General features: G+C 38.6%; 2 protein-coding genes across 4 annotated transcripts in view; one reads left to right on the top strand and one right to left on the bottom strand.

Annotated features, from left to right (window-relative positions):
- The window catches only part of clip1b (CAP-GLY domain containing linker protein 1b), a 29,880-nt gene extending 22,009 nt beyond the window's left edge, over positions 1–7,871 (bottom strand). For 2 of the 3 annotated variants that reach the window (XM_036595272.1, XM_036595274.1), the window contains exons 1-6: positions 7,275–7,651; positions 5,763–5,938; positions 5,172–5,656; positions 1,370–1,494; positions 1,081–1,276; positions 203–400 (exon numbers count right to left, since the gene is read on the bottom strand). In XM_036595272.1, coding sequence (XP_036451165.1) covers positions 203–400; positions 1,081–1,276; positions 1,370–1,494; positions 5,172–5,656; positions 5,763–5,850 — 1,092 coding nt within the window. In that variant the 5' untranslated portion in view covers positions 5,851–5,938; positions 7,275–7,651. Of the gene's footprint in view, positions 1–202; positions 401–1,080; positions 1,277–1,369; positions 1,495–5,171; positions 5,657–5,762; positions 5,939–7,274; positions 7,652–7,735 lie in introns of those variants that run through there. The other variant, XM_036595273.1, reaches the window with a different exon arrangement.
- Positions 7,872–9,083: 1,212 nt separating this feature from the next.
- Positions 9,084–16,377, top strand: LOC118825026 (dual specificity protein phosphatase 26). The gene is made up of 4 exons (XM_036595527.1): positions 9,084–9,237; positions 9,705–9,906; positions 11,524–11,735; positions 13,794–16,377. Exons 2-4 carry the CDS (start codon positions 9,728–9,730, stop codon positions 13,994–13,996), a joined length of 594 nt encoding a protein of 197 aa, XP_036451420.1. The 5' UTR covers positions 9,084–9,237; positions 9,705–9,727; the 3' UTR covers positions 13,997–16,377.
- Positions 16,378–25,613: the final 9,236 nt, after the last annotated feature.

Here is a 25,613-nt window from a genome sequence, read left to right as displayed (position 1 = left end):
TAAAATAAATATTTAGAAAATTGATTTTTGACGTTGAATGAATCGATTCAGAATCATGCACGTCCGCATCGCAATGCATCTAAGAATCAATTTTTTTCCCGCACCCCTACTGTTAGTACATTGACAAGTGTGAAATCACAGGGAAAATCTGGGCACAAATGGGTTAATGATAGTATTCACACTCAAAAATTTAGTAGCTAACCTGCTCCTGGCCTTGTCTGAGCAAGGCAAGTTCCTGCTGCACCTCTCCTGCATGGCTAGTGGCTCTGGCCACCTCTGTCCTCTCTAGATCCCGCTCAGCCAGGAGCTGTTCTATATGCTGCTGCTTCTCCTTCAGAGCCTCCTGCATAGCTGTGGTCCCCGAGATCTTCCGTGCATAGCGGGCCGATGTCTCTGTCAACTAAGCGACAAGGATAAAGATAAATGAAACAAAGTTTGGTAGGAAATATTGTCCTTGTCTACGTCTTTGTAGAAGAAAGATGAATAGTATATGTGACAGGATTGGGGTCAGCAAGTGAGTCCAAATTTTATGCTGTGCTTACATTATGACGGGAGATGGCATTTTAGATATTCCAAATCTTTTAATGGAGTAGCGACAGAAGATTCTGCCACTCACCAAGAGTACAATTTTAAGGTTGAATAAGCCAGATGTTAATTTTTTGGAAGCCATGGACGCAGAACTTCTTATTGCTTGCACAATCAGTACTACATATTAAAAAATAAGAGAGTACAGGGCATCCTCCTTCCTTTCTCCATCTATTTCTATTGTATAAGTAAACAATACATGCTTCACAGCTCTTCTTTGAGAATCTTGTATTTTCCCTGTGATGCAGTCAACATGGCAATGTTTCTATGGCGTAATGCCACCATCAGTCGCATAGAACTACGAGGAACAGAATAAACGCCAATATGTAAATGCATAATTAGATAGCAATTGATATTTGGCAATAATTTTTAACTGGTTTTCCCTGAAAACAGTTACTTTAATTCATCTTGTGAATTTGATTTATCTTTTAAAATGATCCTGAATTGATGGAATTGACCCCAACTCTGGAATGTGTGAGATAGAGATAGCATTACCAGGCCTGCACGACTGGGTTTGCCTCCTATTGAAGAGGCAAGTGAGCTCAGGGAGCTAACTGAAGAGGCGCTGGGACTGTGCTGTAGGGTGGACCTGCGCCTTGAGCTTTTGGCTTTGGTGGTGGAGGGAAAGCCAATGCGGGTCACTTTGTGCGTAGGAGCAAACAGGCCATACTTTGGCAGACACTGGAAATACCTAGCAGACAAAAATAACACAGAAATATAGGTTAGGCACACAAACTTAGGCAACCACATATGCTGCTTGTTGGTTTTACAAACACTGTCGTACCTAGCGCCAGCCACTGCTCCATCGTTTTTGCCAAGCGGTTCATCAAGCTCCACCCCACACCATTCCCCCTTCGCAAAGTCAGTCTCACCAAGGAAGCGCACAACGCCTGCCTTTGTTCCACCAACCTGTGAGAATGAATCCAAAGGATCTGGTGTTTATTCAAAAACCTACACAATGTTTTTCATTAAGGCCTAGTACAATTAGCAACTAGGGAATTAGCCACCCACAGTTATGCATTTGTTCCTAATTTTCTTTAAATGTATGTTAGTCACAGCCAATTGCTGTTGATCTCATGATAGCTAACAGCCGGCCTCAAATGGCTAGCATCGCTCTGTATCAACAGGGTGTGAGGAACTATGCCATATTTCCTGCCCAGCCACAGATGGCAGTGACATTGCAATGAAACACACGGTGACGGAACCCATTTCTCCACTTTTAGAAACAGAGCCTTAGCTGGGTGAGTTAATAAGGAACTGCTGCCAACTTTTAAGTAATCCTGAATATTTATTATCTTCTTTTAATGCAGACAAAACCCATGCCAGCACTGTGCCTAGAGACACAGTACTGGTAGTCTCAGTGTCACTCTATCAGTCTACAAAAAGAAGTCCTTTGTCATCCACACAAAAGCGTTTTATGTTTTTTGATGTTTGAAAATGCCATGATGAATCACAGCTGAGGGGGTAGACACCAGCACACATGCAGCAATGCTTGCTGTCACCAGTGAGCATTTATACTTCAAAGCTGCTGGGTTTCTTAGAGGTTTCTCACTTGTAGTGTCTTGCACTGTCCCTCTCTCTATCATGAAATGTGGTGCCAGACATTTACCATTGCTCCTCGTAGGTTGATGAAGTTTATACTGCTTTATAAGAACATCATTTAGCCATAGTGAAATCTGACTGCACAGAAAATTACAAAAACATACTGTTTTAACACAAAAATGCATACAAATGTAAGGCACCTCCTGAATGTATTTTATGCACATTCCATGCATGTAACTGAGTTTCCTGAAGACCACAGCAGTCACACAACCTCTCTATGTCTTGTCAGTATATGCATGTAAAAATCCTGAAAAGGTGCAGCGGTTGTGTACAATAGTGGATAACTCCCATGCCCTGAAAACAGGAGAGCTGGGTTTGTTTCCTTGTTCAGGTGGGAACACAGGCAAGACTCCTAAAGCTGCATTTATGTACCATATTAAGCTACTCATGATTACAGTATCAGTTAAAAATGTACAGCAAGAGACACAGGGAGGGAACAGATTAAGTCACCACTTAAAACAGCATCACACCCATCACAGCATTGTTTTTGCATTAAACGTGTAAATCACACAGTTGTGCGCAAATATTTGAATACCCTCAGCCAAATGACATGTTTTCTTGATTTTCTGAGTGAAAATAAGTTAGAACATCTTCTACAGGGAACAAAGTCAAGCATGGCATTTTACTGCAACATTCTCTCCTAAATATTTGACTGCAGTGTATGTGGTGTTTATTTGGTATACAAGACGTTTCATTACATTACATAATTGCAATGTATAATACTGAAAACTCTTTACTGTGAGAATTTGAAACAGATTTTAAATAATTATAATCCTAAGAATATCCGCATGTTCTCGCCTCTCAGACGTATACATAATTTCCAAAGTTCCTCACTTGTTTTTGTGAGAAACTAACTAGGCCACATTCAAAACAAGCTGAAGAAATGCATTAAGTTTACACTCGTTGATTTCAGTTTTACTGTAAACCCTTCACCCAAAAAAGCAGTGCAAATACTGCTGCAAACATTGAGAAAAGCTACTGCAAAATGAAGCATTTTAGCTAGCAACAATCACAAAAAGGAAGTGAGATCTTGGTGGGCAACAATATTTACTTGGCAACAATTTGTTAACTTCTATGTCAGGTTGCATTTAATGGTTATTTACACCAAATTATGTCTCTTCCGACTTAAAAAATCACTCTTCTCAGCCATTTCTGAAAGAACGCATGAATACTGAGATGTATATTACTTATTTCCAAAAGCCTGTAAAATATCAAGATATACATTTTTTAACCACATCGCCCCGTACTACTTAAAACTGTTTCATACTTGAAAGTAATAATATAATATTATTGCATGTTTACTGACAGGCAATGATACAGAGTCGTGGTGTAGAGATGGAAAACATATCCCGCATCCATGCCATGACTTTCCATCACTGCTTATGAGCTTTCACAAGGAGGTGGCAAGTTTCTTGAATGTTTGCCAGGTTAATTTTCTGGACTGATGTTGGTTAGCTAGAATCATGACCCAGATGACTAAACAGTTTAACCCCTTAAATGGCCAGGGCCCACCAGCAGACCCCAAGCTTTACTGCACACTTCTATAACCTAAGAATAGCTCAGCTAGTTTGCACTGAAGTCCCTGTAATTACTTAATAATAAGCCTTAGTATGTAATATGCCTGTGATTTTAAGGGGTTACCTTCATATGGTTGTTATGACTGGACTTAAAGCTGTGTAATCTGACTTATAGGTTGAACTAATGTATTCCAAGACTCCTGTTTCAGTTCTCTTGCTGGTTTATGGACAATACACACTGGCAGAACTCCAGCGTCTCTGCACTTACTAGAGTTTTCCCGAAAGTAAAACTGTTAGCTTTGTTGAACAAGTGCAAAAGCATCCTACAAACAATAACCTACCCCAGGCCCTGATGATCCAGTTCTAAACAACAATCACTGAGTCCGTCCTCACCTCCTCTATAACCATAGGGTTTGGATTCTCCACCTCACAACACAGAACCAAACTCTAGCACACAATCAGGACAGTGAAGAGGATTATTGGATGCATACTCCTGAGCAAAAAAATAGGCAAAGCTAAAAACATAATGTTTTTTACTGATAGTTTTGGCCTGGTCAGAGTCCAGACTGAAACTCTATAAAGAATATTTGGTCTCACATCAAACTAGCTCTGCAATATTTTTCAACTGTCTGAAGCCATCAACGCTGAGTGGAAAAATACTGACTATGCGGTTGTCTGCAAATTTAAACATAAAACTTGAACTTCTTCATTAAAAGAAATCAAAGGAAAAGCTGTCCCATAATAAGTTACTTAATCTATTTGTTTGGAAAAACAACAGCAGAGTCATGAAACTGGCAAGATTGCAGCCAACCCCTCTCACACTGGACTTCTCTCTGGTAGAAGATTCAGGGCTTTCAAAGCCAGCACAACTAGACAGAGCTCAAAAAAGAGCTTTTTTCCCAGAGATGAGGCACTCATTAACTGCCGTGGACACCCAGCACTTTAAATAGAACTTTGTAAACCCCCCCTTACTGTGGGCCATAACACGATTCCGTGCAATAATGCATATTTGCACAACCGTACACATGTTCATGTCATTCTTTAACATAATCTAAATAGTAGCCAATTTTACGCTTCCTCAGACTATATATATATGTATACATTCACATGTTCACTCTTTTGACTAATTTTGTCTCTTTTTCTATCTAAGTTTTTATTTCATTTTTTAAATTTTTCGCTTTGCTTATATCTTTCTTTGAATATTTGTGAAGTCTGTGTACTTCTCTGGTCCGTTCAGTAAATGGCAACTATATATATATATATATATATATATATATATGTACCATTAGCTAACTGACTGAAAATATGCAACTACTGACTATGCTACAGCTGGTACTGAAGCAAGTGGATTTGTATTGATTTTGCACCAGTGTGTGTTCTTGATTTAATGTTGATGTAATAATATTTTCTGATTACAATTTCAAATGTCAGCCATCTTCAAAGTCAAGGCTAAAAGAAATTCCTCACCAGCACACGGTCCCCCAGCTTCAGCTCCCGTTTTCCCTTCTTGGCCGAGTCTGTCTCGGACAGGTTAGCAACAGAACCACTGGCCGCTGTGGCCAGGTTTGTTGAGGTTTGGTTAGCAGTGGAGGCTTGACCGTCAGCAGCAGCGGTGACAGCAGAGGACACCTGGGCTGGCAAGGTCTGTGCACCATTGGTCTCGCGCTCTGGGACTGGAGCCCGGGACAGTTTAGAAGGACGGGTGAAGATACCTCGTAAGTCTTCGCACTGAAAGTACCGCACTCCAGCCACAGAGCCATCATTCTTCCCTATGGGCTCATCCAAAACAATGCCTGCCCACTGTCCTGGCGCGAACTGGGTCACACCGATGAACTGAACATAGCCCGGCTTATTTCCGTTCACCCACACACGTTCGCCCACAGTGAATTCTGCTACTGAGTCATTAACAGCAGGGGTGCCAGCACCTGGAGATGTTATAGGTTTGGGAGTAGCTGCAAAAAACACACAAAAAAATAAAAAAATTAAACATCAGTCAGTACGTGTCATGTCAGTTACTTACTTTAGAAAGATATCTAAATTTTGAGTGTACAATCTCACCTGAGGAAGGGGAGGTCTTAGTTGGTACACCAGTAGGCTTCCCAATCTTACTGGGTGGCTTGAGACCACTTGGCTTCCCCGTACTCATGTTTCCCTGCCCTGTGCATATAAATGTGCTGGTCTTGCAGGGGAATGGGGAACTTTAGACCTTTCCCAGCATTTGGGAGATATTATTCCTTGAGGGAAAAGAGCAGCAGTGAGGATAACGGAACATATAAAGAATTTATCTTGTCTTTACCTTGCCTTTATTTATCTACTCTTTTGCTGTAATTCAAGGAGGACTTTTCTTAACCATTTTTCTTATTATGACTGTCTCAGCCTTGGATGTCATGCATTGTATCCCATGTCTCTTACAACAATATACAAACCTCAATTCAAAAATATTTGGGACAGTATGTGAAATGTAAATAAAACAGTGATTTGTAATAAAGGCTCCGCATGGTTGTGCCGCTTAAACTCGTGTAACAGAAAAATGACACAAGATTCCGCTTTTAAAACTGGATCAACTGGTGTCCCAAGATTTTAAAAGCTCTTCAAAGGAAAGGTGACGTAACACAGTGGTAAATATGCTCCTGTCCCAACTTTTTTGGAACACGAAGGCATCAAATTTGGAATGAACATATATTTACAAATACAAAAGTTCATATGGTAAAATATTACATTTTCAATTTAATTCAGGTCAAACCAATTTTACTAATCTCTGCTCTCTGTTTTAAAAGCATTTCACATACTGTCCAAACTTTTGGACATGACATAAAAGCCCTGTATGAGCGGGAAACAAGACTGTCTGTTGTTACATTCACTTACACAGCAGACTGCGTGAGCTAACCAGCTGTTTAAACTTAACAAAGAACACTGTATGCTCAAATGAGATCATTCAAACGCAATTACCAAGTTGTTATTCAGTAGCAACATTAAGACACGTTAATAAAGCTGTGCGCAAGAACAAATCCATGTAACGTTAAAGGTGTTAAGTAAAACAAACAAAAAAGAGTGCCATCATAATAACACAGAGGACCGGTCCATTTCTTTATTTACAGACCAATACTCATATATTAATGACACATTTAAAATAAATAGTTCATAAATAATCTGTATTGTGTATATTAGCACATATTATCATCCCTGTGGTTAATAGTTTTGACAAGGAGCTAAGGCATCTCGCTATCCACACCAAAATAACCGAGACATTTGTTTTCCTCTAGCACTTTTTTGCCCACCCTGCAGTTAACCTTGGCCAGTTAATATTTTTGTGCTTTCGAGTTTGCAAAACGTGTATCTCAACGTTAGCAGTAAATATGAACAGGACAATGATTAACCTAAAGCCTTTTTGCGTAGCCAAGTTCAGCGGTAATGCTAGCTAACTGGCTAGCCAGCCACGTAACCAACCTCAACACAATAATTAATACCGTTGCGTTGAGCTGAACTCGTTTGAAGTGGACGAATCCGCCAACTATAGCCGGCTAGCTTCACTATTTAACTAGCACTTTAATGGAAGTGGACATGTCTTACCTTTGACAGGCAGCACCCCACCCCGCCAGTGCAGGAATGTTATGGCTCCATCCCTGTGGTGCGCTCCGTTACTTTAGTTTTTCCCATACGGGCTGTAGACTGAAGGGTGAGGCCGAGGCCAGAGGCGCTAGCAGGCTATGCTAACTGCGCGAACCACAAAGCTCCATCCTCTCACACCCAATGAACCCGCTTAAGCTACCTAGCTTAGCTTAATATGGCGCAGTAAGTTGGGCGATCATCGACAAAGAGACCAAGTTTGATGTTTGCCTAAATAACGCTTCTTAAAATGGCTCTACGTATGAATATTTACAGTTTAAAGACACTCACTGGCATGAGAAAACTGCAAGCGGGCTGCCTCCCTGAAAAGCCAGCTAGCCCGAGTCGCGTTGCTATGACAACAGGCGAGCTGCCAGCACCAGCGCGGTAAAGATGGAGCGCGCGCCTGTGTTTAGGTTTCTTACCTGCAATAAAACGGAGCTCCAGATCAAAGCAACGCACTTTTTACACACTGTTTTGCACTCTTTCGCTTCAGAAAAGTCCAGATCAGTTTTGTGCGCAATCTGGAGAGAACACAGGTGGAAGGCTGTTGTCACTAGTGGCCGCTAGTGATGGAAAGGACAAAGAAATAAATAGTTTCCACAGGAGGGCGGCACAAGCACAAGTTTTGCAAAACGAACGGGCTTTAGCATAGGACTTTAAAGGGAACTCTATCGGTTTTTAAAAATTCGGCGTAATCAAATGCTTAGGATGTAAACAAAGTAATTCAGAGTGGTTTGGTGTGAAATTCTCTGTTCTAGAGAAACTTGCAAGAGTCAGAATTGTTCACAGTGGTGGTAATAGGAACCAGACGTCCAACTCTAAAAGCTCCCTTACAGACAGTTATTACATTAATTGTAATTGAAATACTGATGTCTGATGTGATAAAGTCGTGGCCTAATTAAAAACGTATTTTAATCAATTTATTTTAATCCATTTGTGGTACCTGCAAACGCATTTACATTGTGACAATGTTATGACAACCTTTTGTTTTGGTTGTTGCAACATTGAAATGTAATTCCCCAGAAAGTTGTGATAGTGTTATCTGACAACATGGTGACAACTTAGTGACTACGCTGTCAGTACGCTGTCACAACCTTCTAGAATCCTCATAAGTTCCATTACAGTGTGCATGGAACTCCGTGGAATTTTGCTAAGTTGCAGATAGGTCATAACGCCTTATGGCAACGTTACCGAATAAGAGGTTGTGACAACATCGTGAGAACTTTAGACCTAAACGTAAACAGCACCACCTTTTGACAAAGTTGAAGCAACGTTGTAAGAAATGAGACAACGTTGTTACAATGTTGTGTGTTTGCTGGGGTGGAAGAATACATGACGGGTGTTCTAAGGCAACATAGTCCCCAAAGAAAACTCGTTTTTTCAGATTGACCATTATTTTACCATCTTCAACATTACATATAAAAACTCAGAAGACTCATGTAGGTTCACTGGTGATTTTGGATAGTAAATATAATGGCTATATTTATGTTGTAGACATAGTGACCTCTGGTTCCTATCACCGTCACTGTGGTGATGAACAAATGAACCATTTGTTATGATGTCAAGCTTGTAACAATAGAAAACCCCTTTTTGATGCTATATGGAACCCTTTTTAAAAAGGTTCTATATATATATATATATATATATATATAGAGAGAGAGAGAGAGAGAGAGAGAGAGAGAGAGAGAGAGAGAGAGATAGATAGATGCAGTCAATGGTGTAAACCAGCAACATGCCCCTTTAAATCCGCCCTCAGTTGGTGGGCGTTCCTCCTGCTTCTCTACAGGCTGCAATGACACTAGTTAGGCAGAAAAATATGAGTCACTGAAATATGCCGAAATATTTCTTCGCAGGGAATCACCAGAACAAGAAAGGACGAGTAAATTATATTTTGTGGTGTATTTTTGAAAAAGGCGAATGGAAGGTAGGCGGGAATTCGCATATCTTTACAGTGAACGAACAGCGATGGAGATGGAGCTAATCTATCCCATTTCTACTGATAGCTACGTGATGCCTAATTTTTAAAACATTATATTCAATAATCAGATGTGGAAATGTTAATTTTTATTAAATGTTTCATTTTATTTTACCAAAAGAACATGCGTGTAACGTTTCCTCTCGCACATTCCAGCAGCTTCCATCTACGGTGCAGTTTGTTTTCTCTCTGTGTAGTCAGTGTGGCGGGCCTGGCTAGTGGGCCACATTTCTCATCTATTCAAAAAATTACCGCCTTTTTTGTTACGTTCTTACCACAAAGTGTAGGCCTACGTTTAAAGCTTAGTCTATAAACCTTCACTAATGCTCAGTTAGTTTCTTTATTCTATCTGTTTGTTCAGTGGCTTCAGTAATTTTCTATGCTATTTTGCTAACCTATGTTTGTTTATTTCACAGAGCCCCACTGAAAATCACCACAGATGGCGTTTATGTCCAGATTTTCACGGTCACGAAGCAACTCCAGGTCTCCGAGCAGAAGGGAGTCAGATAAAGGGTCACCTGTTCTAACCATTTCTGAACTTGAGCGCCTTCTTTACACGGGAAAAACAGCTTGTAATCATGCGGACGAGGTGTGGCCAAGGCTTTACATTGGCGACCAGTGAGTACTTCGCAGCTGCTAACTTGGATATTACCAATACCTTTTTCGGGTCAATAGCATGAAGCTAAAATGGTGTCACTTTAAGTAGAACTCGGTGTTTCAAAATTTCTGCATAATTAAGTGGTTCAGATGTGAACAAAGGCATTCAGAGTGGTTTGATGCGAAATGCTTCATTCTAGAGAAACTTACACAGAATTGTTTACAGTGGTGTTGATAGGAACCAGACGTCTCAGGAGCTTAACGCCTCTTGAAGCTCCCTCACAGAAAGTTATTACACGAAATGGCCATGAATACGCTGCCTGGTGTCTGAGACATTGTTTCACAGTAGTTTTATGATAAAGTTTTGGTTTAGAACATAATTTAATCATTTATATTAATCCATTGATAGTGGAGGGGAACATGAGGGGGGTTTTAAGGCGAAATGTATTTTTTCAGATTGACCATTAATTTGTCATCATCAACATTACATATAAAACTCAGAAGACATGTGGGGATCACTGGTGGTTTAGGATAGTAAATAAAATGGCTATATTTATGTTGTAGACATGGCGACCTCTGGTTCCTATCACTGCCATGGTAAAGAAATCAGAGACTGTAAGTTTCTCTGCAAATGAACCATCTCACATCAAACCACTATGAATGACTCTGTGTGCCTCTCAAGGACTTTGAATTGTGTAAATTGTGGAATTTACCTTGAAGTTACCTCAGATATTTAGACCTGGTTGGTTCCAAAGTATGTTTGTGATACCAGCTGTTTGGATTTGATGAGAAATGGACATAAGTAATTACTTATTTATTTTCAAATGAAATTACATTGTTCTTCATCATTGTAGTATGGCAAGTAAGTGTAATATTAACCTATTAATGCCAATGTTGTACTTAACATAATAGAAAATCCTAATTTGAACAGAATTAAAGTAGGAAAATTATACACAATCAAAATACAAAAAATCAAATTGGTGCCGTTGGTATTAATCCAGTGTGTAAATATAGAAAACCTCATCACACTATATTGTCAGGAAAAAGAAGTACTGCAAAATAGATTTTTGCTCCTGACTGTATGATGTAAATGTACCCGTAAAGGTACAACATGGTCCTTAAATGGGAATTCAACTGATTTTTCAAAAATTCTGCATAATTAAATCATTGAGATGTAAACAGTACTTCAGAACGTTTTCATTTGAAAAAGTTTATTGAGAAGCTTACTGACGATGGTGCAATAGGGATAAAAAAAAAGTTTTATTCAGGGATTATTTTACCACACAACATCCCAGAACATAGCCTCAAAACTATTGTAAAACAATGTGTCAGGCGTCAGGCAAAAAACATTCTGTGGGGGAGCTTAAATGCTTTAGACGTCTGTTTCCTATCACTCCCACTGTGAAAAATTCTGAATCACATTTACAGACATCAGTTATTTGATTAACTAAATTTAACGTCAAGTAATTTTGTTACTTATATTATTATTTAAATAAATTGTGTTTGGCTTACTACAATATAGTTACACATTAAGATCCTATAGCCACCTGCTTATCACAACTAGAAGTAATAGTTATCTGTGGGCATACACTGTTTTTCTTTGAGAAATTAATTAGTTTTAAACAAACAATCTTTCAGGGACATTGCGTCAGACCGACGGGAGCTTATAAAGCTCGGGATCACGCACATCCTCAACTGTGCTCAGAGCAAATGGCGAGGCGGGGCGGAGTACTATGAGGGCATGAACATCACCTACCACGGCATTGAGGCCCACGATTCTCCATCCTTCGACATGAGTGTCAACTTCTACCCCGCCGCAGAGTTTATTCATAAAGCACTCAGCATGGGAGGTTAGTCATTCATGTTAATTGTTTCGATTCTAAACTAGTCAATACCACATTTGTGTTTGTAAGCAGAAGAAGAGATATTTTAATAGGATTTGAGTTTGATTAAAAGGTATTATATCGTGTACAGTCTTGTTTTGTGGAAAGAAAAGTTATTTTTACATCTTGCCATGTTTTGCCATTTCTTGACATTGAAACAAATGGAAAAAAAAAAACAAAAGTTGGAAGATAAGACTTGACCCTCTATAATCTGAATCAAAATCAAATATAAATGCATTTAAGGTCTGTAAGTTCCGCCCAATGACAGCTGGGATAGGCTCCAGCACCCCACTGCGACCCAGAAGGATAGGCGGTTTAGATGATGTGTGTGTATGTGTGTATGTGTCTGTAAGCCTCGTCATGGCCTGTATTAACCTTTTAGAGTAAAATCTCCATTTAAAATGCTGTCTAGTCTAGGAAACCAGCCTTTAATTTTTGTAACTATACATTCAATTGTGTAATTACATGATTGCAACAATACATTCAATAGCATAACAACAGCAATGACACTTTTTTTGTTTTTTATAATTTTTACCAAAAAAGGATGAAGGATCATCCTGTCCACCATGGGAGGCTGTGGCGTCACTGGGAAAAGAACTCACAATCTCCCAATGTTGTGGCCAATACGGCTGCTCAGTAGCACCTGACTCTAGACTAATAATTGAATTCAAGGGAACTTTAAACATCCCCAGACTATCCCCAAAGGGTAATTGGTGGCAGGCTGGCACATACATAACATAAAATAATAAAGATAAGAGAACCATCAAGAAAAAACAGACCACCCAAAATATTTTAAAGCTATACAACCATATGGTTCTTCATATACAGTATTGTGCAAATTTTTAGCAAATAAGCAAAATAATTATAAGCATTTAACTAGATAATAGAAAAATTAACCATATACAGTTAAACAAGAATTTCTCGCTTTCCAACATGTATTTGATATCTTGTCACCTAGTTCGAAGAACTAAACCACAGTGGTTCCAGATTTCTGCCTGATACTTCCAGCCATCCTATGGATTTCTTAAATTTAGTCACCAGTACACCTGATTTAATGTAGCATTGATTTCCAAACCAGGTTTTGGATGATAACTATCTTCCACTGAACTACATCACTGGGCTTCCTCAAGAAGAGGTTTGGAAAAGGTTAAATGAACACACTAGCCACATTTACATGCAGCCTAATAATCTGTTAATAATCCGACTAATAGCTTAATCGGAATAGAATACGTAAATGTATACACCTCAATTGGAAATAGACTAGTCCGATTGAAGCCATTCGAAATGCAATTTCTATCCAATTGAACGAGGTGGGTGATCCTGTAAATAATCCATTAAATAGAAGAATAATAGCCATGTATATGGCTGTATCTAATTACATTCCTACTTGGAAAGTTTAAGTACGTTCTGCGTGTGCATGTGTGTTCAAATCATAGCGAAACTTTATAAGCGTCCAGCTTATGTGTCTCAGAACATGACGTCTTCCTCTCGCCCTTCTTTAATAAGCAAATGTGAAGTGAGTCTGTCATAATTCTAAAGCAATTAAAAACACAAGCACTGCTCACTGCTGCTCGTCTCACTCTGACTGGAGTCACATGATGCTCGTTGTCTTGGTAACGTCTACACTAAGTGGTACTCTACGCATGCGCGTAATTTCGGATCAGATGACTTGAACTGTGTGAATCTAAATGGAAATTTCCATCAGATTGTTGAGTAGAGTGAGCATATACACCTCAGTCTTAAACTATAATTGGAACATATTCAATCGGATTGACAAAAACCTTTGCATGTAAAAACAGCCACTGACGTGTAAAATCACTACTAATTGTAGTAATATTATTTGTATTTATTGAAATATTAGCATCTGTGCAATAAATGCTTGCTGACCAGATAAATCGTTTTTTTTTTACTTTTATAATATATATTTTTTAACCTAAGGGTTAACTTATATATACTTAGATATAGCTAATATCTAATGCAGTGTTGTTCTGTTTATATTGTGTCTGTTTGGTGCTTGCTTTGCAGGAACGGTGTTGGTGCACTGTGCAGTGGGGGTGAGTCGCTCAGCCACTCTGGTGCTGGCCTACCTTATGATTCGACAGAACATGACTTTAGTAGAGGCCATAAAGACTGTCAAAGACCACCGTGGAGTCATCCCCAACCGTGGCTTCCTCCGACAGCTCAGTGGCCTGGATAGTATTCTCCGCGCCAGCCGAAACGCAACATAAAACCACTGGTAAAGTTTGAACTTCCACTCCGAAACCATTGCCTTGGCCAGCGTGTGATTTATAACAATGGTACGAGTGTAATACGTACAGTACAGTCATTCCCACTGTTGTCCTGTGATCAGTAGAAATGCCTTACTACATTAAGACCTCCTGAGGTGTGCATACAGCCTTATCCAGTACTAACCTTTCACCCTCCGCTCAAACGACCACGTCACTGAGCACTACTTGTCAGTTCATTTTTATTTTTCTTTGAGTGACAGCCACAAAGGAGCCCCCAAAGCAAAATAGAGTGACAGCTGTCCTGTGCGGGTCAAGCAGTCTTAATGCTATAGCAGTGTATTTGAAAAGGCTCTGAATTGTCTCATTATCAAAGTAACATGCTGGAAGGTTTGAACTGTCATAATATCCAAAGATATACAAAGTATTAAAGAGTAAACAAGTGTGGAACCACCACACTGGATGGACGTAACTTCTCTATATCTTACAAAAGATTATAGCGCTTAAGGATACTGACTATAAGCTGCTTATTCAGCTTTTAAAAATTGCACCTTTATTTTATGACCAGCAAAGTTAAAGGAATTCTCCAGCACTTTAACCAAATCTGTATCTACTGCATCAATAACCTATGACTGACAGGCATGGACAAACATTTTGATGTGTTTCCTTTCACTGATAAAAGAACAGAAACCAGTTAAGTCTTAACATACCTATAACAGAAGCCGGTAGGCAGTTTCTGAATTCCATCAGTTGTTTTTTGACACTTTCATGAATTCTCCAGTCAAAAGTCATCAGTACAAATACAACTTATTCATTTTTCAGAGGCAGGAAAAAAGCAGAAAACATATAAATAATGTAAAATTACACAAAAGCCTCAACAGCTAAATATAATGCAAACAATTTGTCTTGAGAACAGCTTCCATTCCTTTTGGAGGCCTGTTTTCAGTTGTTCAAAGAAATCTGCAGGGATATTTTTTAACACCTCCAAAGTTCAGTCTTAAGCCTAGTTTTACCAGAGGAGAGCCGGAAACGTAATTTGTGTGTGATTTGACAGGCCCATTCGTACGGCATCAAGGATCTCTGTAATCTCCCTAAATTACCTCAAATAGTCAGAGTCGAAAAATCATCACGTGGATGTTGGCTTCAGCATTTTCAGTCAAAAATAAACCACAAAACTTAAGCGATGTGTTAGTGTATCGTTGTATTTGAGTTGTCTTCTAACGGTAGAAGGATGGACAGAAACACCTGTTCGTTTGTTCATGTATGAAGCAAGAGTGGAGCTTGATTTTCTCAAGATGAAAGCTTGAAGTACTGTCTATCTGAAGGAGATGGTCTTGGTGGTCTACCAGGTCTTGCACAGTTGTTAGGGGTCCCATTCTCATGTCTATCTCATCCTAAGACCTGTATTGTTAACATAATGTGTGTCAGGGTAGTAGTTTTGAATTCATTACATACAGTTACATATTTCAAATGTTTATTCAAGGAATTCAGGAAGTGCTTCCAATGGCTTTAGAGTTAACAGGTTACCTGTTCATTTACTAAATACAGCGGAACATGTTGAAAGTATTGTCCATGGAATTTGATGGTACAATACAGATGCAGCAGCTTGAGATTAGGTTGAAAAACGCTGCCGTATTCCTTTAAGATACATTGAATTATGACATGATGTAACGACATGATATAAACATCATTTATGCAACTATCTTGGTGTCTTGCAGCTCTTAATGTAGCAGTAATGTGGCACCCTTTTGTACTGGGTGCATGCAATATGACACAGATCTGCAGCAACACTCCGTATCTAACACTTCTTGCTATAAAGCAATGAAGTATCAGTTACTACGTTCAGTTTGCTCTTGAAATCACCAGGAAATGTGATTAACAAAGAATTTTATAATATTTTATGTGTAATTGGTTTACAGTTAGATTTGTCCTACTGTTAAGTATTCAATGTAATGCTAATTATCAGGCTACTACAAGTTTTACTTGTTTAGTATTTGTTTATTTCTTAAAGTCACCAAAACAAAAAAAGAAATCTTAAATATGAAATAAATGTATTATTTAATAGCTTGGACTTGAATTTGTATTACAACTTTAGGAGCTGGGACCACAAAAACCCTGTATGTCAATAAGTTGAACTCTACTGCACACCAATTTGTGTCTTATGAATAGTTTCTCTGCACTCTTTACCATCTTAGAGAGAAACAGATTTCATAGACCCTGTTTACACCTGGTTGGTTCATGTGACGTGTATCTGGAGTGTAACTTGGCTGAGCCTTTAACCACATATAGTTACACTTGGTAGTCAAACCCATGTACTGTTAGGCAGATTTAAATCTGATTGTAACAAATCGTATTCAGAGTGTTAGAGGAGGGTCAGCGCTAAACTCTGCAGCACTTTGGCCCAGCTTGATATGCCTGCTGTAGTTACTGAAAAATAAGCCTTAGTACAAAGTAAGCCTGGGATTTTTAGGGGGGTTAATCCATTATTAGTCAATTAATTTGCACAAATAAATCGACTAGTAATTGCGTTACTACACTGTGCTAATGACATATTACTTTGTGGTTTGTCAGGATGACCAGAAGAGTATTAAAAGTGTTGAAAACCACTTTCAGTCTGGTCATGTTGAGCAGTGTAGCCTGAGTGCAGGTCAGCTTGTAGGGCTAGCACACTGGCAAAGTATGCTGCAAAGTTTTTGTATGTTTTTAAGGAGGCTGCCAGTCTAATGACATCAGTTCGGTGCGCAGTAGCATTTACTTTGATTTAGCAATATTCATATTACGACTCTTTAATGACCTCATAATTCAGAGGATGCGGTTGCACTCAAAAGAAAAATGTTATCGACATTTGAACATTTGCGACAGAGGCATTTTTCAAAAACTCCATTCATTTTTCCCATAGAGAGGTTCCTTGACTACTCAGTCGTGTCAGTACTCAAATTTTCCATTCCACCTTTAGTGATGCAGCAGTTACATTCTGGCACCTGTAAGAAGCTAACTTAGAGGATCCATTTACTCACTATTCTGCTGCTTAAAATCTACACCCTTTTTTTCTGAGCGATGGTAACGTTTTGCTTCTGTGGAAAGTCAGTGGAAGTCAGACTATCATGTGTTGTATTCCACTACTTTACCTTTGCTGCTTCATTTTAAGAAAATGCTCCCAGACTTCTTTTTTAACTTCCAGGCATAATTATTATTTTTCTTTCGCTGATCTGCCTGTTGCCTCACAGTACGAAGGGTTCAGGTTCGATTCCCTTGGCAGGCGACCAGGGTCCTTTCTGTGTGGAGTTTGCATGTTCTCCCCGTGTCTGCGTGGGTTTCCTCCGGGTACTACGGTTTCCTCCCACAGTCCAAAGACATGCAGTCAGGCCAGTTGGACACGCTAAATTGCCCCTAGATTTGAATGTGTGTCTGCCCTGCAGTGGACTGGCGACGTGTGTTTCCTGCCCTTTGCCCAATGACCACTGGGATAGACCACTGCCATCTTCAGGTTAAGACATTAACGCACTCTTGGTTGAACATCTTTGAAAATGTAAACGAAAAATCGACAGTAAAAATATTTGTCGAAGACGTTTTAAATTGTTGATAATATCGCTACACACAAACACGTCATCTAAACCACTTATCCTTCTGGGTCGCAGTGGATAACATCGCTAATGTTGAATAGTTATTTCAGCCCTAGTTAAAACGTAATGTAGCAAGACAGTGAATAATTACATGGTGAAGTAAAGATTAAACAAAGTGCTGCTTTATTTTAACTAGCATGAACTGCTGAATGCTACTGAATTAAACTCATGACAAGAACTGAACACAAGGAGCAGTGATGCCTCTGCTTAGTGACAACAGTCCAGTGGGCATGTTTGGGGGCCATATATGCAGAACAATAGAGGGAGATAGCGTCACAGTATTGGGAGGGGTTCTGGTTGTTGAATGTCACTTGGAGAAACATATGTATTTACACTTGTGTAGAGCTAAAAGAGTGAGACCTGAAGTGGTTTAAGTGATCAGATTTAAATCTGTTTAAAATGCCCTTTGGGTGAATCTACGCCTGCATTTTTATGTGGATAATCTCTGTCCAGACATAATCCCGATTCTCAAGACGCATGAAGCGACCAGGTGTAAACAGGGTCTAGAGTAGTGAATATACTCCTTATGTATATGTATACGAACTTAGGTATTTCTGAAACAGTGATTTGAAGTGACAAATACCTCAATTGTGATGTTTTACCTTGTTTACCTTGTCAGTATTTGTAACATGCTACACTGTCAGTCATTCTCTGGACGATGTAGACGTCTGTTCTTTGCCACTGAGCTGTATGTGGTGTGAATAGGCCTGAAAGTTTTGATAGCAAGTCATTAGAATTAGAACTGTGATGGTACGTTGTATAGATCTCTTTTTTTGAGGTGTCTTGTGAACAGTTGTGTAACATAGTTGTTTATGGTGTTGTGACAACAGGACATATTTATGTATATACCATATGTACGAGCTCAACTATATGAAGTTATGAAGAAATAACCCAAGATTTCACTGGACAGCCCGCGGTGTTATGAACCTGAAGTATAACATGAATCAAACTTATCCATATACAGTATTATCTTCAAGAGTATCATACAAAAGCAGCTGGGCGCTGTTTTAAAGGGTTACTAAAAGCCAGCATCATGTATTCCAATCGTACAATACTGCCTACGTTCTCTGTGATGGCACCTTCTGTGTAAAACCATTTGTCCTATTTATTGTCATTTATTCTTATTTCATCGGCGTAACAGTGGAGTAGGATTTTAACCAATCTGAATGAAGAATCAGTAGCATACCAGACTATGTAAATAAAGAGTGAGAAAACAGAAAACTGTGGCAAACATCTAGAAGCTGTTTGTGAAAAGTTCAGCAATAGATTGTTGAGCAATCACTCTATGAATACAGAATGCTGCAGCCTTTCAGTGGGTTTATGGTATGATTGCATTGGGTTCAAAATCTTGGTGATGTACGTAATCTGTCAGTACATATTATGTCAGTATTATATAAAGATGGATTTCATGTTCTGTGGTGTTCCTTTCTGTGCCTGACTGTGTCCCTCCATTCTCAAACACCCTTTCTATAGCTATACTTGAATTATTTTTGATGGATTTAATTTTTTTATCACTTGTTCTATGGTAAATAAAAACAAGGACAAAATTGAGGTGTAAACTGTGTATTATTTCAAATATGTATGTTTTTAGAATTTTTGAAATATTGTACACTGAAAACACTTACATTTAATCCTTACAGCTTCAAAAGGTTGTGAATGTGGGCAAAATAAAAAATGTTTAAAAATACTCATATAAAGTTGGTGCTTCAAGTAAAGAAAATGGTTCTATATAGAACAATGAACACTCAAAGAACCCACTGTATGATTAAAGGATTCTTTGCATCATGAAAGTGTCCTTCGGATTGATAGAAAATGTCCATGAATGTGCTGTAGACAGTTCTGTATAGAACCTTTTTGGAAAGGGTTCTATATAGCACTCAGAAGGGTTCCTCTACTGTTTCAAGCTTGACACTATAAAAATAGAACAACCCTTTTGGCTTCTATATAGAACCATTTACAGCACATTCTGCATCAATCTGAAGAACACTCTCATGATGCAAAGAATGCTTTAATCATGCAAAGGATTCTTTGAGTGTTCATGGTTCTATTAAGAAACATTTTCTTCACTAAAGAACCCTTGAAGCACTATATTTCTTAAGAGTGTAGGCTGAGAGCTGACAGAAACTTTAAACCACAGTTAGTACTTGGACTTGGTAAGTACTGAATGACCAATGACAAGTAGTAATATAATGTAATTACAATTATAATATGAGAATATATATAAAGTTCCAAGGAGAGTCTGCCTTCTTGTAAATTCCATTTCCAAACCATGACAATTAGAGCTTGGATATCACGTCGGTCCATAAGTGTCAAAACACTAAACCCACGTCTATGAGAATGTTCATTTCTATTAGCACCCCATGTGATTTGTGATTAGTGGTATGTTAGTGGTAAGTTAACGGTGGTGAGATAAGCTTGAAGCTTGTGATTGACATTAAGATGTATTTTGCCTCATATGTAGCAGTTTGACGGTGACTCAGTAAAGAGTCCTGGCGTAGAGCTACTTCTGCTGTTTTCTGTTTCTAACAAATCAGCGTAAAGCCTATTGGTTGGACTACCACTTGTATTCACAGTGAGTGACGTATCTAAGACTTGCAGAAGGCTTAGAGCAGAATATTTCAGCAGACCAAAATTGAGCCCTCGATAGCACTTGTTAGCAACCTACATGGATATGAACCAGCACTGCTTTTGTAGCAGATTGGTATTACAATTTATCCAATCCAGTGCATTTATGTAAACAATTTAGCCAAAGGCAGCTCAGTGGAACAGAGACTAGCTACCGGCTAGAGATCATATCATATTTTCTTTTTATTTTATTTACTGTCTCTGGTCTGAGCAGTGAAGCGACAACATAGCTTGTTAAAAAAGGAAAGTTCATGACGAAAACAGCATTTAAAACAAATGAACAGAAGACTGTGCTTTTTTCCCTCTGGTCAATCTCAGAATTGATGTGTCTCATCTGTTCAGATTCTATGAAATATGTCAAAAGTGGAAATGTTAAGCGCCACCGACAAATCACTTCAGGCACTTACAGGCACACCAGGAGAGATGAAAAAAGCTGTAGAAATATGTCAGTCTGGAAAGGGTTACAAATCTATTTCTCAGGTTATAATGGTATCACAGAACCACAGTGAGGGACATTGTCTACAACTTTAGAACCATAGGAACCTTGGTGAATCTTCCCAGGAGTGGCCAGCCTGCCAGAATTCCCCTAAGTGCACAGTGGCAGATCGTCCAAGAAGTCACCAAATGTTCCTTGGAGAACGTCCAAGGAACTGCAGGTCTCTAGACTCAGCTAAGGTCAGTGTTCATGACTCTGCAGTAAGAATGGGACTGGGCAAAAGCAGCATGTATGGAAAAGTAGCAAGAAACATCAGTTCTCACCTCACATTTGCAAGCACTTGGGAGAAACCTTAAGCCTTTTGGGATAAAGATATATGGACAGACAAGTCTCTACACTGTTAGAAATAAAGTTTCTGTGCAGGTACATTTTTCATTCATCAAGGTACAAACAATATAAATGTTCCCTCAAAGGCACAACAGGGGTTTTAAGGTCCAACTGTGAACCTTAAACAAGTTTTTCCAGGTGTAAAGTACGTATTTGTACCCTCATAACTAATGTTTTAAAACAGAACATAAAATGAAAGGCCTGGAGACGAGACGGGTGTGTGGAGTACAACTGAGAACATTTCTAAAGGTACTGGGATGTACACTTGAGGGTACCACCCCAATGACAAGAGTGGTACTGCCCCAGTGACAGTTTGTAATGATTTAATGTTTTTATTGTGAGAGTGTAGCGAACGAAATAGGTCTGTTTATTTCTGACAGGAAGCAAATACTGTGTTTCACAAGTACAGTGGTGGTAGTGGAGCAGGACGTTTTGCTGTCTCAGAACCTGGCCAACCTATTTTTGAGGGAACCATGAATTCTGTTCTGTATCAGAGAATTCTTAAGGAGAGTGCCTGTTCATCTGTCCATGAGCAGAAGCTGAAACATAATTGAGTTATGCAGCAAGACAGTGATCTAAAACTGAAAAGCAAATCCACATCTCACTGGCTGAGAAGAAACAAAATGAATCTTTTGGAGGGGCCTAGTCAAAGTCTAGGCAGAGCCCCAAATGAGCAGTTCATACTTTAAATGAGCCCAACACTGGCCTCAAAACAATGTGAAATTATGATAGCAAGTGATAGGAAATATGGGTAGCAGTTAATTTGACAAGTTATTCATTTTAAGGTGGTAATTCTTTTTTGCATGTTGGAGAACTTTGCTCCTTTGAACAATCATTTTAAAATGTCTTTTGTGTTTAATAAGGTTCACTTTGTCTAATATTACATTTTGTTTAAAGATCACTGTGACATATATGCAATAATAGAGAAAATCAAGAAGGGGTAAATACTTTGTCACAGCACTATACCTAGATGTCAAGGAGAGGAAAATTCTGACTGCAATTTTTGCGTGAAGGGCCTGGGTTCAGTTCCCCGGCTGGGAGGCCAGGGTCCCTTCTGGAGTTTGCATGTTCTCCCCGTGTCTGTGTGGGCCTCCTCCCACAGTTCAAAGACATGCAGTCAGGCCAATTGGATGCACAACCACTGGATGGCAGTGTTAGAAAAACATTGCGCTTTTCATTCTGACTATACTAGTTTCCAAACTCCAGTCCTAAAGTCCGGTTTAGCTCTCTTTCTCTGCTTGAGCTGCATCATCAAGTCCATCAAGTCCTTCATGAGCTGCATTTGGAGTCTTAAAGCAGGAATATATTAAAACAGGTGGAGTTAGGAAAAGCTGTAATGTATCATATGGGACAAAATTGCACTGACAGTTGTGTCCAGAGTGAACTAACTACTATGGCAACTTTGTAGAATTTATTTTTTGCTTATTTTGTTACTTGACTGAAATGTGTACATCACTTCTGCATGACTAAAATATGATGCATCAACACAGCTTTGCCTTTAGTTCACCTGCCTTTTGCTATCATTCTGTTGATGTAATAAATTGTACTCATTTGGAGATTATGTACATCAGGGGTCATCAGCTCTAGTGCTGAAGCACAGCTTGGTAATTCACACCGACTAAACCTGGCAATTAATATATAAGTTGAATCGGTCACCGGACTGTGCTGGACACTGGTCTCTGGGATCGGCGACCCCTGATTTACGCATTTCAATCAAATGAAGTCAACACACTCTTTTTTCCATAATAAATCGCTTGACATGTAAGTTCTTTTCTTGGCATGATAATCAAGGGCATAAAATACTAAATATATATACATTTTATATCTTTGCATGTATAGTATAAGTGTGTGTGTGTGTGTGTGTGTGTGTGTGTGTGTGGGTGGGTGGGTGTCATTCCCAGCACTGCAGTGACACTGACGTGGTGGTGGCGTGTTACTGTGTGTTGTGCTGGTACAAGTGGATCTGACACAGCAGTGCTGCTGGAGTTTTAAACACCTCAGTGTCACTGCTGGACTAAGAATAGTTCACCTACCAAAAATATCCAGCCAACTGCGTCCTGTGACCACTGAAGAAGGACTAGAGGATGACTAACACAAACTGTGCAGCAGCAGATGAGCTATCGTCTCTGACTTTACATCTTCAAGGTGGACCAACAAGGTAGGAGTGTCTAATAGAGTGGACTGTAAGTGGACACTGTGTTTAAAACACCAGCAGCACTGCTGTGTCTGAGAACGGGGTAAAAGAGTGTGCTGCGCAGATGGGACAGTCTGTAACTGTAGAACTACAAAGTGCAGCTAAATGGTAAAGGGGATCTGATAAAATAGACAATGAGTGTAAGTGTACCGAATGAAGTGGCCGGTTGGTGTAGTATATAAACATTGTTCAAGTTTTAAAACATATTGTTCACTCCTCAGTCCATATATAGATAACAAGCTACAACAACAGCATCTTTTAAATTCACTGTTTCCCTGAAATCATGAAAAACAGCGCATTTACACATATCCACCTATTCAGGCTGGCCTTAGATCTTGTCATTCACACTTAAGTTATAAGTAATGTTTCAAGCTGGTCTGCTTTTTGAAAGAAGTGCAATACAAGGCAGCCAATCAGAACAGATCTTATTTACATATATCAGTCTTAAAGGCACAGTAACAAAAACAGCATGTTTAATTCTAATTGATAAACAGAGGTTGGAAAATGGTCGTGTAAAATGAATTTTTGGTACATAAACCACACAAACATTAGGAGAGGGAAAAAAAGAAAGAGGTGCCAAAACTTTTGCACAGGACTGTATTGTATCTTTTTTGAAGTCATAATAATAAATGTTGTATCATATACAGTATAGACTGAAATACTTTGTTTAGATAATTATTTTATACAAATATGTACAAATAAGCTTTATTTTGGTATTTTGAGATGTTTTATTCAATATTTCCCAAATATTTTTTATGGGAACATTAAGTGGTTCTTATATGATAAACACATACTAGAATGATCTATTTATAGTCATTTCTTGATAAGTTATCTGCACACAACTTTTCAAATATAAGGCATTCTGAGTGTTAATTGTATTATAGCTTCATTCCCAATGTTATGTGGAATCATTTACAGCTCTGTTTATCATTCTGAACACATCTCAAATGTCTTGATTTTTTAAAGGGTCCTTCGAATTAGTGGAAATCTGTAGAGTTCTGGAGTACTAGCTTCATATTAGAATCATTTTTGTATATCTATATCTAATATATCTATATCTGTATATATATATATATATATATATATATATATATATATATATCTGTATGTATATATATATATATATATATATATGTTTTTTTCCAACAAAATTGGTTTTATATGAATGAAAACAATGATTTTAAACTTTTGAACAGTACAGTATGTGGATATATTTCTTTGGCTATGGGTTTTGTGACTCCATTCTCAGAAATAGACATTTTTGGACCGCTTGTCGGTTTTCAGCAGAGGATATTACTTAGAATTGATCTTTGTTTAATTCCCGTCTGCACATCCTCTTTCCAGATAAACAATCTTCGACATCACATCCATTTTTGTTACTGGAACACAAATAATTCTGTGTTGATTTAGATTTCTGTGGAAAGTTTTGTTCCTACTAAGTTTAGTGATCCTGTTTAATTTTAGTGATCCTGTTTAATTCCATTGTTTCTCACAAGAAACTTAGAATTGTGTTGTGAATTATGTTGACCAGAATGATTTAACCCCAAAATGATTTAACAGCTTAAAGGATTATGATAGTCTATAGTTTGAAGGTAACATTTTACTTTGTATTTGTGTTAACACTCCATATCCATCTTATTCCTGTGCCCCATGATACTTTGAGTGACTTATGGACAGAACTTCCAGGGAACTTTCCAGGGAGTGTCAACAGACAATATTCCTAACATCATAGAAAAGTGAGAATAAATAAAAATATCATCTTTACGTGAGAGAAACACTTTAGTCAGAGGAGTCCATTTATACCGAATTACTTACATTAATAAAGTCTTTTCATTTCAGCTCTTTAACTGAGAGCTGGGTGCTCCTCATATTTCGCCATGTTACTGTTAGCGTCAAGCTATTGGGCTTTAGCTCTGCGCTATATTGGATTTTGATGTCAGCTCTAGTTTAAAAACAGACATTCATTCATTCATTCATTCATTCATTTGTATGTTTCGGTTTTAAGTAACTCTTTCTTTAAAGGCTTAAACTTGAAATCTGCTTTTTATTATTGTAGCATTAGCCTGTTAGCCAGTTAGCTTTTTACCTCAGCCCACTGTAGTGAAGGCAGAATACATCCATTTATAAAGCAAATATGAGGTATAAACCAGTTAAAGCAAGTTTGTTAGAGGCAGAACCCCTAAGGTGACATGGTGATTATTTTTAGTAAGCTGTGGCCATATGGCCCCATGGCCTCAATATGTTAATTCGTGGCCACAAGAAACCTAACTCATGGCTTCAATATATTAATTCATGGCCAAAAGACACTTAACTCATGGCCTCAATGTATTAATTAGTGACCACAAGAAACTCAAC

Source organism: Colossoma macropomum, unplaced genomic scaffold (genome assembly GCF_904425465.1).
Source record: "Colossoma macropomum unplaced genomic scaffold, Colossoma_macropomum, whole genome shotgun sequence".
NCBI lineage: Eukaryota > Metazoa > Chordata > Actinopteri > Characiformes > Serrasalmidae > Colossoma > Colossoma macropomum.
The sequence above is the reverse complement of the archived record's forward strand: the minus strand, read 5'-3'. Positions and strand labels throughout refer to the sequence as shown.

Coding starts and splice junctions, on each gene's coding strand:
- LOC118825026 (XM_036595527.1), top strand. CDS start 9,728: ATGGCGTTTATGTCCAGATTTTCACGGTCACGAAGCAACTCCAGGTCT. Junction 9,907..11,523: donor AGGCTTTACATTGGCGACCA/GTGAGTACTTCG, acceptor ACAATCTTTCAG/GGACATTGCGTCAGACCGAC. Junction 11,736..13,793: donor TAAAGCACTCAGCATGGGAG/GTTAGTCATTCA, acceptor CTTGCTTTGCAG/GAACGGTGTTGGTGCACTGT.